This window comes from Pithys albifrons, chromosome 7 (genome assembly GCF_047495875.1).
Source record: "Pithys albifrons albifrons isolate INPA30051 chromosome 7, PitAlb_v1, whole genome shotgun sequence".
NCBI lineage: Eukaryota > Metazoa > Chordata > Aves > Passeriformes > Thamnophilidae > Pithys > Pithys albifrons.
Window position 1 is genome coordinate 30465727 of NC_092464.1, and position 17559 is coordinate 30483285.

Consider the following 17559-nt stretch of genomic DNA (forward strand, 5'->3'; position numbering starts at 1 on the left):
ACAAAATATGAGTATTCCTGTGGTTACATATTCTTTCAGTATTGGGGAATGAAAAAAGAAAAAATCATGGAAAAAAATTGGCATAAAATTTGTATAGAAATACTAGTAAATCAAGTGCATGATATAGAAGTGAAGTCTTAAATTTACAAAAATTAGCATTTCAGACTATGTGTTCTGGTAAATGCTGATTGTTTTATGAAAACAAAGCAAAACTTGAGTTAGGATTCTGCTTCTGACAGTTCATCTCAATTACTTTAGATCTATGTTTTATTTTAAATATTTTCTGTTTATGTAATTGTTGGGTCTTCAAAATGTGCTGAAAATGTGGAGCTTAACTCCTCTTGGTCAACTGAGTCTTTTTTTTTTTAATATTTTGGATGCTTTTTTCCACCTTAATTTCCTTCAACATCTGATCCTCACTGTTGTACCTTTGCCATTTAGATCACATTCCTAACCACACAAGTGGTGATGGTATAAGAGCTTAATAATTACATGTTTTAACATATACCTAAGGAGCGACAAAGCTTTCAGGCAAACAAATCCACTGTTCATAATCTACTTGACTCAGTTTTGGCAATTGTTTGGTTCAGGGTCTTTGGCTTCTTTTGTATTCCTGTAGCACCTATGGTGGGTCAAGTCAAGTACTAGGTGACAAATACTTTATTTACCAGTGTGTCAAATTGAATTACTTAACCTCAGCATGAGAGTTTCAGCCTTCCTTAGATAAAGACAGGTAAAGAAATAGCTAGTAAAAATTGTTTTGTGACGCTTTGACGCATGCACATGACTTTATGTATTTATCCTTGAACAAAATGGATTTTCCCATATCCATAGCAGTGTCAACCAGACAGATTTTATCATATTGTCATATAATTTTCTTATTCTTGTTCTTTCCCACCTTTTTCCATTTGCACAGTCGGATATTATACACCAGAGTGTATTTGAATTGATTCACACAGAAGACAGACCCGAGTTTCAGCGGCAGCTACATTGGGCATTAAATCCTTCCCAGTCAGCAGATTCTGGACCAAGTGTACAAGGTAAGAGTGCAGCCAATTTGTGTGTTTGCCTGTCTAATTAGATTGGGGTTTTAATCTCTCTATGTAAAATGTTTAGATAATTTTATATCAAGAAAGGAAGGAATAACATATTTTTAAACTTATTAGAGTTTTATGGATGTATTTAGCCAACAGTAAGAATCACTATTTTTGTACTTTAAATAAGTATTTCTATTCGTAGCACAGCACCATTAAAATACTAATTATACTCTAAATTGGAAGACTTCAATTTGGATTATAAATGACAATGTCTTACATGTCTGATCAGTCTAAGAATGTTTCAGTGATGGCATTAATATAGGGAATAGTGCATTCCTCACCACATAGACCAACACTTCTCTTGGGCAGAGAATATAAAAGATCAAATGGTGTGTTTGTTAGAGCATTGAGTTGTCACATGTTACTGGCTGATGCTTAAGTGACCTGCTATATTGAGAAATAACTCAGGGGAAAGTCATTGACTGTACATCAGAACAAAGATTTGTAGATTGTTACATTTAATGTGGAATGCATATGCTTGCCTTATAATGACAATAAAACCATTGAGACAACTGCTCCATTTTACACAACTGTTGATGAAACCTGTAGGTAAAATTCTCAGTTCCTTTGACTTCACTGTAGATTTTTTAATGCATAAAAAGTCCGTACTGTTTTTTAATAAATCTACCATTCAAAAGTAATTTTACTTAAAACTCTTAACAGTTTCATATTTAATATTTTGGAGTATAGAAATGCCATGATTTGATAAAAAAATTAAAACCAACAAATGTTATGCTGTTTGAAACACAGCTCGGTGTATTTCAATTTTTTATTTAGTGGTCAACATTGTTATAGCATCTGTGGATCGATCTAAGCAGTCCAGCTGCACATACTGCACAACTAGTTAATAGTACAGTTTAATATAGCAAACAGCTGCTGGCACTTGAAAAACAGATTTTTATGTGGTGACTTATTGTTTGTGTTAGAGTGAAATGGTGTTCTATAGTGCTTAAGGAAGTGCATATGGATTTATGAAAGGTTGTGTTTGAAAAATACAACACCAGGTTGAATTGACATCAGATTTGACTGAATGAATGGAAGCCCTGAGCAGGATTACAAACAATTGGGAATTTTGTATCTTATGTTTCTAGTTTACTAAAAGCTGCCAGTTGTGCCCCATCCCTGAATATGTTCAAGGCCAGGTTGGCTGGGATGGGGTTAGGGTTAGGCTTCCATTTTACTATGGAAGTTCATAAACACTGGAGAACCAAGCTGAACCTGCTGAATCTAGAAATTCAAGCTCTATATTTACTAATAGAATAACACTGAGTTTCTCCTGTGGCAGAACTGCTGAAGGGCATACCTACGAGTGCCAATGATGCCAACAAAAAGACTTGCACTTATTAATAAGTACTAGAGCTGTACCTGGTCAGAGCTGACATTTTTTAATTATGTTAGGATTTGCAAGCTGTTTCTTTGCTCTTTCTTCATAGTCATTGCTTCTTCAGGGAGCATCCAACCTCTTTCAGCACCTCTTATTGAAGAAGCACTGCCTCAGAAGTGTTGAAATTTTTCACCAGCAATTAGGCAATTCATAAAATAAATAAAATCTGCAGCAGTAGGAAGTAAGGAAGTAAATTTGCTTTGTCCGTCTGTTGAGAACCACCCATATGATGAGTGTGGGAATTTGTTATTTTCTAATATCAACGTTAGCTGGTAACTCCTCTTATACTACAAGTATCTGAGTTTCTGTGCCTGTGGATTAACTCATTATGGTGACTTTGGCCAATACACAGTTCTGCACAGGGCTGTGATATCAGATTATACCTTTTTGTACACACTATAACCTAGAGCCTGTTTTCCTTTTGTTCATATCTTGAAGTTTATTCAGTAAAAACTGATCTTGCATGGCAGTTCATTTATGAAAAAAGGTGTCTCCTGATTTTATTTGAAAACCTGGATAACTTAACATTTTTGTTGGATTTAGATGACCTTAGGTTGCAAGGCGTCTTGCAAGGTGAGCCATCAGCATTCTCATTTGGCTCCAGTTCTGCCCCTTGACTTAACAGGAGATTAAACTGAACTGGATTTTGGTAATGCTTTGTTTTCCTTTGGGTTTGGTTTGCCGTTGTGCAAAACACTGAACCTATCTGTAAGTTTTTCCAGCTGTCCAAAAGACAAAATTATGTTCCATAAAACATAATGTGGTGTGTTATTAAGTGATATGCTCTCCCCACCTCATCTCCAAGTCTGGAAGGTCAATATGGGTTCTTAAAAGCTGTACTATTCTTTTGTCCATATGTGAAAATCAGTTCTCTCAGAGTACAGGGACTGGGTTTTTGAATTACAGAGTATTTAAAACTCTAAAATAGCATTTTTTAACTGTTTTTTCTTAATTTGCTGCATGTCTGAATTCCTAGGGAACAACCAATTTGTGGGTTTTTATATGTATTGCAAACAAGATCATTTTGCTAAATTTGCTGTGAGTAGACACACTCTGGTATTTCTGTATATGTAGTCTCATGCCAAACATATGTATTCTATCTGAAGTTTATTGATCTCTCTTCTGGTTTTACTTTATATTCCAAATGTTTAAGTTTGTTTTTTAAATGCCACTTAACAGCAAATGCTTTTCCTGAATGGGTAGGATACCATGTTTTTATCCTAGCTGACATTCATGTTTTTCAGTATTTTTTTAACAACACACAAAACACAAGTGTTGTCTCCAGGTGCCTCTGGAGTGATAACTATGGTTTTTTGATCAGCAGAATCTAGAAATATTTTTCACTGTTTAGCAGAGTGGTTTTGCACCATTAGAGAAAGTACCCATGCTGATTTATTTTGGTGGTTTCCTAAAGATGCTTATTTTTAATTGCTACAGTTTTCACCTGACTGTCTGGAAAGCAACAGTTTCATTGTCTGATCTGAATTTTTGAATACTCAGTTCCTGTGGTTGCTACTACAGGGTTCCTTTTTGGATACACTGCTGTTGTAGGAACACGGGTATGCTCTCTGCTGAGAACTCTGCTCTCTGCAACTGATTCAGAATCTAGGTTGTTGGCAAACATAATGAATAAATTAAAAACAAACAAAACCCCCAAAGAAAAACACAAATAAATTGCATGCGGTTTTCAAATACCATGGCCTGTAAAATGTAATCTCATCAGAAGAACTGATACTTGACCAGTGTTATAATCATTTTAGGTTCAGAGGATGTTTCCAGTTTACGTTGTTCTTGCTCAGGTCATGACCTAATGCTTTGTTTATGAGACAGAAGATCATTTGTTATAGATAGCCTTCAGGAGGTGTTCTTCCAAAAATAATCCTTATAAATAATACTTTCCTGCAGGAGATAATGGCTTTTCACAGCCAGCAACCTATTATAACCCAGACCAACTTCCTCCAGAGAATTCTTCCTTTATGGAAAGGAATTTCATCTGCAGGTTGCGATGCCTCCTGGATAATTCATCTGGATTCCTGGTGAGTATAGAGTTACATAAAACTTACACATATGCTTGAAAGTTGGATATCTACATTATCCTAACAAGGTATACATAAACTTACTTTAAGTCTCCAAAGATATCTGAGCTGCTTCAACCAGAATGTGTAAGGTAGTGATACCATATGTGTCTCCTTCAACATGTTGTCACAACCAGGTGCAAGTTCTCTCATTTCTCATGGCTCAGTTTCCTCAGTGAAATGCAAGTAAGCATCTACTTTTGTAAATTACTGTGTGAAGTGCAGATAAAAAAACATTACAAGATTATTTTCTGCTGGGTATCTTGAGGTGCACTAAGTTAGAGTAATTAACAAAACCATTTGTTAATTATTTGGGAAAGTCTGTGCTTGGTATTTTTAGTGCTTTTTTTGTTAGTCAATCACTTAGATTTTAGAAAAAATTTGTTATGACCCTCTTTGTAACTTTTTACAAATAGAATTGTTTACAATTGCAAAATCAAATACACACGTTTGCAAGGGACGTATTGTTGTAATTGTATGTATGTACAATGCCATGTTCATTAGAATAATAGAAGTCCTAGTTGACATTTGCTATTACGTATTTGGTTTTTAGTTTTTTTATGGAATAACCTTCTTATTAATTTGCTTGCCAGTGAGTTTATTCGGAGATCTTAAAATGTCACACTCAGGAGTACAAAAACAGTATTCTATACTTTTCAGGTAACTTTTATGTATGCTGTGCTACAAAGCTTGAATCTGATGGATCTTAGAAAAAATAAAAACACATGTTTTACATCATAATGGAAATATCATGCTCTTAAATATCTTTAACATGTAACAATTACTTTTTTATTCATCCGAAGGCTATGAATTTTCAAGGCCGTTTGAAGTTTCTTCATGGACAAAACAAGAAAGGGAAGGATGGTGCTACTTTGTCTCCTCAGCTTGCTCTGTTTGCAGTAGCTACTCCACTCCAGCCGCCATCCATCCTTGAGATACGAACCAAAAATTTCATCTTCAGAACTAAACACAAACTGGATTTCACACCTACTGGTTGTGATGCAAAGTAGGTGTAAATTATTCTACATAATAGTCTAATAATTTGCTGATGAGATAGGCCTCACGTATGTATTTGAAATATAAAGCAGGCTACTCTTTCAGTATATATACTATTTCAGTGATGATTGCTTAGAAACTGTTAAGGTTTTTCTCTTCATCCCTGCTAGTAAGTAAACAGAAATGGGATTTTCACAGTCTATTTCCTCAAAATGGCATACTGCTTTCTGACTCTCAATTGTTAAAAAAACAAAACAACCCCACCCACCCCCTCAAAAAAACCCAAAACCCCAAAAAACAAAGAGGGCACAAATACAACACAAAATAAAAAGCTCAAAAGACAGAATACTGCTGAGTTAAGAAAGAAGAAAAGTTTTGTGCTTAAAATCTGATTAGAAATTTTGGTTTAGAACTGATAGAAAAAGTATTTAATTTTATTCTATGTGCATATTTTTTCCTTCAATTCAAATAAATATAAAATACAATGTAAATGTCATTTTCTTCAAAATAAACAAATTAAGTATTTTTTTATACTATGACTTTTACCCAGTTCCGAACCATTCTTTTCCCTATGTAAGATTTGGAAACACTACTGCATTACTAGATCAAAATAGCGTAACTATGCATCAGTGTGGCAAGAAGCCCATTAAGATGCTTCTTTATCAAAATAAGAGCCTCTGGGCTTCTTTCTTCCTTCTCTCCTCCAACTTTGGACTGATAATGCTTTCAGATTCATTTTCAGTGGAATCTCATATGAATTTCCATGCCTACTTGTAAAATATACTCAAATTATTTGGTATTCTGTTTATTGAGTGACCAAAACATTTTACTTGACTTCTATAAAGGGACACAAGTAAAAGTTAACAAATTGTTTAACTCAAGCATTTCTTTCCTCTGATTTTTTTCATTCACTTGAAATCTTCAAATTTTGTCACAATTTATACTTCTACATATGTTGTTCCCCATACCTACTTTCTCCTTTGTTTTAACCTTTCTGTCTTTGAATCTCCATTTCTTTATTCCAAATCATGTTTAAGTCTCTTTTTGACTATTTTATTCTATTCTGTATCTCATTGAGGTGGTATGAATGCTGTTAAGCTTTTCATCTCCCAACCTCTAGTAAAGTACTCTTAATTTTAGCTACCAGGGTCAAACATGACTCTCGACAGTACTTCTCTGAGGCATATCTTATTTAAATGCAAATGCTAGACCTCCAAATAAATCAACAGTAAAGGGGATATAGTTCTGAGATACAACTTGTTTTGAACTTCAACCTACTAAAAGTACTAATTTAGGCAAGAAGTTTTATATAGCTAAAGTTAAATCCCTATATAATTCTACATGCCAGCACATACAGGTAAATGCTATGAAATAGGGATAAGAAAACAGTGTCTTTCATTGTAACAAATGGGAGCTGCCTGCTGGAAGTGAGTGTGTTCAAAAGTATGAAATTGAGACTCCAACTGTAGGCATCCACTTTTTCTTATTATCTAATAGTTTTGTGTAACCATTTCTAGTTACTGAAGGCAACCTGGCAGGCTGGTTAATTTTTTATGATTTGTTAACTATTTTTTTTAATTAGAGCTGTCATGCTTCCGCATACAATTGGTATTGCAACAAAGTGTAGTTAGCACTTGTGTCTGAAATGTTCTAGCCATAATTAACTTGCTTGGCATTCATTCTGTGAGTTGGTTCATCAGCAGTGTTGCAATTTTTTGTTTTTAACTTCCAGAGGAAAGATTGTCCTGGGGTACACTGAAGCAGAGCTATGTATGAGAGGAACAGGATACCAGTTTATTCATGCAGCTGATATGCTTTATTGTGCTGAAAATCACATCCGAAGTAAGTTTCATTCCATAAGAAAGGATAAAAAGTCAAAGCATGCAGTATTTGTCAGTGTGAATGCAATATGAAGTAGTATTTGAAAAAAGGTCATTAACAAAAAGAACACTGTTCATTTCATGTGATCTTTCCCTCCCTATAAAAACATACAGTTCTGAAGAAATATTTAATGTTCTTACCTAGACCCTTTTGAGATATATATTCCAGTCTCTGTCACATCTTGCTGTTCTCACTTCCTGCTCTGCTTAACCCAACTTCTGCTATTTCAACAACTTCCTTTGGGCGAGGGGACTATTTCAAAAATAGCTTTCCTGTTAGCAAGCTAAATAAAGCATTTTCTTTTGATATTGGTATAAGATTTTCACCAGAAATTAATCTCTGATTAAACATACTAGTGACCAGTAAATTTCTGATTTTGATTCTTGGCAGCTTGATTTGGTTTAACTAACCATTTATTGATAGAAGTATGGTGTTTTAAGATAAAGAAATAAGTATCAACTATCTGATATATAACTGGTGTACTTTGTTCTTTACGTTCTTCTTAGCTTTAACACATTTGTCTTTGGAATTTACAGAATCATCTTCAGGATATTTTGGTGCTTCTTCTCTATTGACTTCTCTTGAAAGTTTATTTTTTATTTTATCCCCTTATATATAAATAACTAACCCCCTCAGTAAGTTAGTTCTCAACCTATATTAAGCATATTTTTTGTTTCAGGTATAGCTCAGTCACTGTTGCCTATCAATGGCTTTGTTTCTTTGATAAGGAATAAGAAATGGTTCCAGAATAGAACGGGATGAAACTTTGGGATGAGTGGTCTGAACTGGTTTTGCTCCACTTAGAGTGCTAAGATTGAAAAAAAGAGGACATTGTAGCAAAGATTGCTTTTGCATAGGATTCTTAAACTGTCCTAATACTACTTATTTAATTTTTCTGGCTTAAAATGTATTTTTTTCAGCAATGTGCAATGTAAATGTAGTATGTTTATCAAGCATTATTAGTGAAGTGTTAGTGGGAGTGAAAAATAATAGATTTTGAAGTACCTTTGCATTAACCAGTCAAAATGTGAAAGAATTGGATTCAGAATTAATGTGTTTTCTAACTGCTTAAGTAAAGGTAACTTTTCAGAAATGGGAGAGTCTTAAGTTGTTGTCATTTAAATGCTCTAGTATTTATTAATTTCTGTTATTGAAGAAGTAATGGATGAAGCTTCATGTAGAATGCTGCCAGTCTATAGTGGATAACTTACAATTGCTTGCAGTTTCAGCTTTTATTTTGCCGGTAAATTAGACATCTTAAAGTGATCAGCCATCCTGTTTCACTGGGAATGCATTAGTGCCACACAGAATTGAGTGATTGAGGACATGAGATTTGTAAAATTGCTATGCAGGTGGGGTTCCTTTCCTGACGTGCAGATTTTCATGGCTTTGTTTGCTGGACAGTAAACAGTATATTTACCCTTTAACTCTAGTGATGAAGACAGGTGAGAGTGGAATGACTGTATTTAGGCTTCTAACCAAAGAAAATCGATGGGCCTGGGTACAGGCAAATGCTCGTCTTGTTTACAAAAATGGAAGACCAGATTACATCATTGCTACACAAAGACCTCTTACGTAAGTCATCATTGCATAAAGGAGCATAATTCAAAAACTGAAAGCTTCTGAGGCTGTTTATACTCTGAAAGGATTTCTTTGTTTTTGATAAACACCCTTTAAATTCTGAATTCCAAAAGGAAAACTTCTTTCAATTTGCTAACAAACATTGGCAAGAATTCCTATATTTCAGTGCTTATGTGACATACTCCTTTTTGCTTAAAACTTTAGATATATTGATTTCATATAAAAAATAAGGGCAGTGATACAAGTACAAAGTTATTCCATCCACCCTATTTTTAACTCAGTATCCCCTTGAGCAAAAATTGATAAATTCAACTGCAGTTGGATTTCAACAACAAATAATATAAAGAAATTCAATCCTTTATAGTGCTGAACTAATTTCTACATAATAAGGAGTTCAGCATTGTTATGCAGGTTAAATAATTTTTGCTAATGAGCCTGTAAAATGGAGAAAAGGAGATACTTCAAGTATTCGTTTACTTGCCACACCAAGAAAAGCATAATGCATGGAACAAAGCCCACTTATTTTCATTTCAGCCCATAATGCACAGAAAATGGTGTATGCTATCTAGATTTAATTAGAAATGTAATATGTAAATGTGGTATTACAGTCATAAGCTCCTTATTTCATAATCTGCCTCTTGGTTTAACCCAGACAAGTTGAGCTGGAATAGGCAGGAATTTGAAAAATGCCTACAAATAGAATAGTTCAGTTTTTATATTAATTCCAGGGGACAACAAGATTATGGTAACTGTTTAATACTCAGTATTATGCTATATATATATGATTTATTTTCAGAGATGAAGAAGGGGCAGAACATCTACGGAAGCGCAACATGAAATTGCCCTTCATGTTTGCCACTGGTGAGGCTGTGTTATATGAGGTATCTTTCCCTATGTCAAGCCTTATGGATCCCTCTCAGACAAAGAGTAAAACTGCAATGGGAAAAGGAGCCAAAGCAACACTACACAATGATTCCGTGGATCCAAACTCCCTCCTGGGTGTCATGTTAAGGCAAGATGAGTCTGTTTATCTCTGCCCTCCAGCATCACATAAACTTTCCTTTGAGAGGAACTTCTTTGGAGACAGTAGGGATGAACTGGGTGGTGTTAGCAGTGGCTGGACAGATAATCTCCTGCCTGCTGGAAATCACAACATTCTCAAGCGGGAGCTGATGGAGTGTTCCCAGGACAGTACTGTTCCACTTCCTGAAGACAGTGCGGCACTCTTTCAGGATAACAAAACCAGTGATTTGTACAGTATCATGAAAACTCTGGGTATTGATTTTGAAGATCTAAAGTGTATTCAACAGGATGAAGAGTTCTTTAAAACTGAGTTATCTGATGTGGATGACATTGGGGACATCAACATAACTGATGAAATCCTGACTTATGTTCAGGATTCCTTAAATAAATCTGACTTCTTATATTCAGACTGTAACCAGCAGCAGCCTTTGGTCCAGAATGAAGGCTGTTTGGTACAGCAAGACTTAGATCCACATCAACTTCATCAGCACCAGAAACAGCTTGTGGAGCAGCAGCAACAACAGCAACAGCAACTCTGTCAAAAGATGAAACATATGCAAGTCAATGGGATGTTCACAAATTGGAGCTCTGGCATCAGCATGCCTCTTAACTGCTCACAGCAGCAGCCCCAGCAATATGTGTTCCCTGGCATGCATGCCACTACATCTGAGTTCTCTTACAAATCAGAAGTGAACACTTCTCCTTATGACTGTAGGCAAGAGTTTATTCCTTATAAGCAACCCACAGCAATGATGCCACAGCTTTCTAATTTTGCTCAGATGGATTTCCCTGCAGCAGGTTTTGACAGATCGACTTATTCCACTTCTTCCAACTTTGAGGATTTTCTAAGTTGTTTGCAGCAAGTCCCTGAAAATCCTGAGTGTGGGATAAACTCTGAGTCGGTTGTGCTAACTCCTCAAACATGCTATGCAGGCGCTGTTTCTATGTACCAGTGCACGCAGGAGGCACAGCCCAGCTGTGCAGATCAAATGCAGTTTGAGCCTATGATGACAAATCAACAGCAACAAACGTTGGTGAACAAGGTATGGTAAACAGCATTGCTGCATTGCTTGCATTTTGAATTGAGTTTATATTGTTTTGTGTGGCTACCAGTGCGCAGAATTTGTCATGACTGAATCACGGAGTTCGAAGCTTAGCAGCATGTGAATGAATTAACTTTATTTGTTCATAAGATTGAAGAGAATTGTATTTGGTCCAATTTATATGTATGTATATCTGCAGCCTGATAGTTCTCTTCAGAAGTATTAATCAGTTTGTACCTACAGTAATTTTTCTGGTAGTAGCCAAAGAAAAGAAGGTTGGTCAAAACCTTGGAATTTGTTTATATACCTTTTTTAGAGGAGTGATGTCAGTAATATTGCTTGGCATGTTGATTTTCATTAATTATGTTGTAAGGATAAAAAAAAGTATTGCTTTTAGTGTTAGTATTGTTTAGCTGCTCAGATCCCTCAATGATTTTAGAAATACTGAGAGTATTAGATTATAATGTGTAAATGGAATATTGCACTCCTGCATGCGATGTTACTGAAAAAAAATATTGCTCAAGCTGCTGTCTAAATTATCTGCTGAAGACAAAAGAGTAGGAAACAGTTATAGTCACAGTAAGATAAGTTAGACCTTTTTCACTATGGAGAATGCACCATAAAAACCACTGAAGAGAGGACCATGGCAGAAGCACAGACTACAGTTTTAAACACAGTTCTTCAGAGGTAAAATTAACTTAGAAATAAAAAAATGCAGTTACTAATTCCTGATACTGAATAAACTTTGTTGAAGTACTTTCAGTTGTACCATTTATTTCTGTTAATGCTGCTCAAGTACAGAGAGACAATTTTTGTTTGTTTGTTTAACCTCTGAGTTAATGTTCTGAAGTACTGATCCTGCAAAGACTTACGCACATGCATAAGCATTTTTAGAATTAAAGTAATAATTGGTATTTAACCTATGCAAGACAAAGGTGAGGAATGCAACTAGAACATATCCAGCTCTTTTATATGCTTAATACAAGTACAAAACATATCCTTTTTAAAAACCCTTCACTACTGGGGAAACACAATTGCTGAATTGCATAAATTTACCTAAAATGTAGGACATGATGAATAGCTTCTGCCTTAGTGCCCAAGGGCTGAAATAACATGAAGTGACTTTGACAAACTGCTGTGTGCAAACTTGAGCACTTCTTGACTGTGTGTTGCCTGGCTGTGCTCAGTGTTGTTAGTCTTTCATAGTGCTTGATAATAGGATTGCAGAGCAGTTCCAGGGTCATCCAAGTTTGTCTATATAACAAAGAATTGCTCTTTTCAGAAAAGCTATACTGGTGTTTTGAACAGCCAGTGCAATCACAGTTCCATTTCTTTAATGTTTGGTTTCAATTTAATTTATTTTTCAGATTATTTTATTGTTACACTGCCTTAATCATGATCTCTTTTTGTTATTTTCATCCTTACATTTTCTTCACATTTATCTGTAAAATATTTGATGATTAACGCACCATCTCTGAAAAAATGATTTGTCTATTGCTTTATATTTACAAGAATACTGTGCTGCAATAACAATATTGCATTTAGTTTATTGTCATAAAAAATTAATGAAGGCCACTTTGTGAAAAACTCTCCTTACTTAAATTGTTCAGAGGCAATTTCAGCCCCTCTTGTTAGGATATTCCTCTGCTTTGTGGGGCTGGATAGCAGTGCATAAGCAGAAGCCTCATGCGACTAAGCAGATAGGATACTGCTGTCTGAGCCTATGTACACACACAGCCAGACCAAAGTAGGGCAGTCTTTGTGGATGGATTTAGCACACGGACATCCCTGTCAGTGGTTAGAGTCTAGAGAGAGGACAGATGTTGCTGCACAAACCATGATTGCTATCCTTTCCTCAGAGTTCTACCTCCCATTGATTTCTACATGAAAAGACTAGGGATTAGAAAGGCAGAAGGGTCTGTTGTGGTCATCTGCCTTAACCTTCCGCGTAAATTGTAATTGTGGTAATATCATAGCCGACGTATTCTAAATATATTTTCAGTAATGGAGAAGGACAGAAAGGACTTAGAGAGTTTGGCTGCTTGTTTGGGGTCAGTATTCCTTTATTTGGGAGGAGAAACCTTCCTAAGTACTAGATTCTGTGTTGAGAATGCTCCTAAAAATTTTAATGAGCATGGTCATCTTGTTAATGAAGAATATTGAAATAATCTGCTTCTGTCAAAAGTAATCCCAGTGTATGCTATTGTACTGTCTCTAAAAGTATGTCAACTTTCATTAAAAACTTAATTCATATGGCTATAGTCTTGCTAAAAACTTAGCAGAACTGTGCACAGTTAGTCAAATTTCAGTGTTTACATAGGAGGGGAAAAAAAGAATCAAAATGGAGCATATTTTGATACATGAATGAATGTATAAGACATGTTTTTGAGGACAAACCTTGAATGAATGAGTACTTAGGATATAAGCTACTTCTGAAGAGATGATGGAAATATTTGAAATAGTTTGTTTTATTTTCTTTGCATGACTGAATGGAGTATTTTGTAGATAAGGTGACTTTTTCATAGCATGACAGGAATTATTACATCAGATGATTAAAATAATCCCATGAACAGTTATGTTAAGATTGATGAAAATCATTCATTGCTCTTACTTGGCATTGAATATGAAGACCATTTGTCAAAAAAGCCCACCCTGCAACAGTTCAACCAGTAGATTGAATGCATTGCACTTCAGCTTTCCAATGGGAGTGCATGTGCGTTCCTGGAAGAGTGGTAAAGTCTGGATCCTACTGAAGATGTGGAACGGTGTGAATAAGTTTCTTGTAAAATGCAACAGCTGGATGTGACAATTAGGAGTGCTCAGTCAGACCATACTTTCTACAAATGGAAGCTATATTATGGTTTAGATAATAGAACCATTTCTTAGCCAGAGGTAGGGCTTCCACTGATTTCAGCATGAGTAGGTTTTCATGATGATTGAGTCCCTACTTCAGTGTAAATTAACTTCTTGTTCATCATTAACAAAAAATTACAGATAATCAATGTATTTTAAGATTATTCCATCCAATATGTGTCTTTAGGAGGATTTTTAAATGCCTATAAATAAATTGGTTCCCCATAATAACCATTTATATTCTCTTTTTTCCTGCCAGTTCCCAAACAGTTTCAATGGAGGAAATGTAAATGAATCGTATCCCTCTCAGTTAGACGTGATCAGTAATGCACAGACTGCCACACATCTTCAGCCTCTTCATCATCCAAAAGAACCCAGATCCTTCTCAGATTTGGCATCTAGTGGATTTATGTGATTCAGATCTAGAGCTCCATCTGTGATTTTGTCTGGGTGTCAGGCTGCTCTGAGGAAAAGCTTGATAAGTCTCTCTTCGAGCATTAGACTTTAACAGCTAAATTACATTTTGAGAATATGAGGTTGGTTGCACTATATGGTGGATATGTAATCCAAGACCTGGCTTTTTAGTGTAACAGGTGGAATTATACTTCCAACTACAAGTATGCATGTGCTGTTTGCCGTCAGATTGACTGTATCATTGCAGTATGGATTGCATACCTACTACAGAGTATGTCATGCTATAGAACATAAGATAAGGCAAATGGTTTTGTTTAGAAAGTAATTGGGCACTTTACAAATAGCATTGATGGCACAAGGAAGATAATTTCACGTGGATTATTTCCAGACTTTATTTTGTAAAAGCAATTAAAAAGCTCTAAATTCATAAGAATCAAAAGCACTTAATTGTAATGCATACTTAAGCTCTTTAATCACTTATTTTGTATTTAAATCCTTTTATTTTAAGTCTCCATTTCTAGCACTTTAATAGAAGGCTTAATACAAGGATATGATATGCAACTTCAGGTTTTCTATGAAACAGACCCCTTGCATTCCTCCTTTTCATGTCAACCTTAAGTGCCTCACAATTTAGCTACCTTGTTTCTGATGGGAGCTTATTATAGCAAAACTCACTATAAATGTCATCCACAGTCTGTGAACTTTTAGTTTACATCTACAGTGCTACTGGCCGTATCTTTTTTAAGTTCCCTCTAACAATAATTTGTTTAGAGTGTGACTTAATTCTTTATCTGTGGATTTGTTACACTATTATCAGGAGTTATTGATGTTTTGAATTTAGTTCAGCTAAAGAGTTTGGGTTTATTCTATACTGATTTTCTGCTTTCTTCAGGTAATACAGGGTGTATTAAAAAAGCAGATTTTGCTGAGTGGGAGGAGCAGATCCTCAGGATTAGTTTTAGATTATTAATGCTGAAAAACATGTGCCTTATCTTGTGTTAAAATGCTCATAATGTTCTTTAGAAATAATAAAAGGCTGCTCTATGCAAATATTTTCATTAAAATGGATATTGAAAAGGATTGCATTTTCAATAAGGGGTAAACGAGCCTCAGTAGTGATTGGTATTGTCATTGACTGCAGTTTTCAATGTAAGTAGTGGGGAAAGGGTCAGTTTTGGTTTAAACTTTATCCCTGGCAAATTGCACTGCAAAGAACAGAGGTTATTCATTTTTGTGTATGTTGATCCATGTGAAAAATATGAAATTGAGGAAAGAAGAAAGTCGTTAGAGAAATTCTCCTTGTAATAGGTTTTATTTTCAGGAAAGAAAAAAACCTAAACACGTCCACTAAACATTGTGAGGGTTCATTTTGCTTTTTTCTGAGAGGACTGTTAAATTGCAGACACCAATGTTTGGTGCTAAATAATAATCTACATGAAAAACACAGAAATGTGTAAATGTTCAAAATATTTCATATTCTTGTGTGTTGTATAGTTCATATATCATGTCTTTGTAAAATATTTTAAACAGTTAATGTTGAAGCATTTCATCATTATATGTTAAGAACAATTTTATGACATTTGTTATATGTAATATAAAATGGCAATTTAGCCAGTTTGTTTTAAACAGGCAAAAGTAAGTTGGCTCCCTCCAGACAGTTGTTAATATTGTTTAATAAAGGACAATCACATAAAACTGGAATCTTTTCACAGCTTAAACATGCTTTCTTTGACGAGCATATTTTCTTCCATTCTGTGTGATATGATATGCTAGGCCAAACGTCTAAATCTGTTACAAATTTTCAGATTAATAACTTCGGCAGTTCTTTTAAATAAAATTACTATATATGAAAGGGACATTAAGGAAGCAATTACTATTCAGGAAAAGCCCATAAAGACAGTGTGGGTTGTATTATGAGGTTGCTTTTTTTTTCTTTTTTTTAAATGTTTCAGATTTTGTTCTCAGCACAAGACATCGGTAACAGATTTACTTAATATCATTTGAATTTGTACTTCTGTCATATTTGTAATTGAAGGTCTTTTTTAAGCCAATATGTCAAACGTCTTCCACCTCTAGATAGTGTATCATGTTTGCATTTGAACTTGAAAATTAGAAAAATGCTGTAAAACTGGAAGGTTCAAAGGGATAATGTATGTTTTCCATCTTACAAACCAATATATATCCTGTTTATTAATTTAGTTAAACCAAATACATGCTCTCCTATCACTAAGTGCCAAGAATGCAGTACTAAAACTGTGCTGCCCTATTTAATGTAAACAAATTAGTTGTTTATATGCATATCAGCGTATTTTGTGCATTATCTTATGCATACAATGTTGACTGTATTAGTGCACTCTTGATCTGCACCAAACTGTACCTACAGTGCACAGGTGTTTCTGAATTGGATCTCTATTAGCCCTTCAGGTCTGTTGTAAGTAAGATTATAGCCCAGTGTTAGTCAGTGTCCATTTTTGTGCAAGTTTTCTTAACTTGTTTTTCTTTCCAGTCCTTATCTCTCCTTTGCTATGCCTGCACATACCATGCAATACACCTCTTGCGTTAAGGTCTGGTTCTGTAGCGCTCTTGCTCATCTCCACTAGAGTTTGTAAGACATAATACATGGTAATAAAATAATCACTTGAATGTAGCTGAAATGTATGTTGTTTTACTGCAAAAATGTTTGATTTCAGCAGTATACAAAAAAAAATTGTTATCATACCATTACTAATATCTTTTGAGAGCTTGTCATCTAATAGTTTACAAAACTTGTTATTTACGTCACTGTGGACTTTGCACTTCTCTGAATATTAGATGCAAATACAATGTATATAATTTAGAGTGGTGAACAAATGTGTATTTGTCCATGGAATTAGTATTTTATACTTGCATGAAAATGAGTTTATAAATAAAGTTTGTAAATAGTAAAGCCACAATTAGTAGTTGAAAGGCTCCTCTTATATTCATTTCTTAGTCACAGTAAATTCATAGTTGAACAGTATTGAGGCAGGAACAGATTTCTGCATAGATGCTGCTAAAAAAAGCATGTTCTGTTGATCGCCATTAGTATCCTATTGACTGTTTATTGCCAGTTTATAAATAGTGGTTTTATGTTAAGAAAACAATTCTTTTTGTTTCTATTTATGAATACTGTTTTCAGTGTGCTATGTTGTGTTTTTATGATAATCTTTTAAAATCAGTTGCAATGCTAAATC

The 17559-nt window shown here is 34.8% G+C and overlaps 1 protein-coding gene across 2 annotated transcripts in view; it reads left to right on the forward strand.

Annotated features, from left to right (window-relative positions):
- Positions 1–17280, forward strand: part of AHR (aryl hydrocarbon receptor) — a 53687-nt gene extending 36407 nt beyond the window's left edge. For both annotated transcript variants that reach the window (XM_071560849.1, XM_071560850.1), the window contains 7 exons: positions 917–1040; positions 4387–4517; positions 5360–5562; positions 7285–7394; positions 8867–9008; positions 9811–11080; positions 14193–17280. In XM_071560849.1, coding sequence (XP_071416950.1) covers positions 917–1040; positions 4387–4517; positions 5360–5562; positions 7285–7394; positions 8867–9008; positions 9811–11080; positions 14193–14348 — 2136 coding nt within the window. In that variant the 3' untranslated portion in view covers positions 14349–17280. The remainder of the gene's footprint in view (positions 1–916; positions 1041–4386; positions 4518–5359; positions 5563–7284; positions 7395–8866; positions 9009–9810; positions 11081–14192) is intronic.
- The last annotated feature ends 279 nt before the right edge of the window (positions 17281–17559 follow it).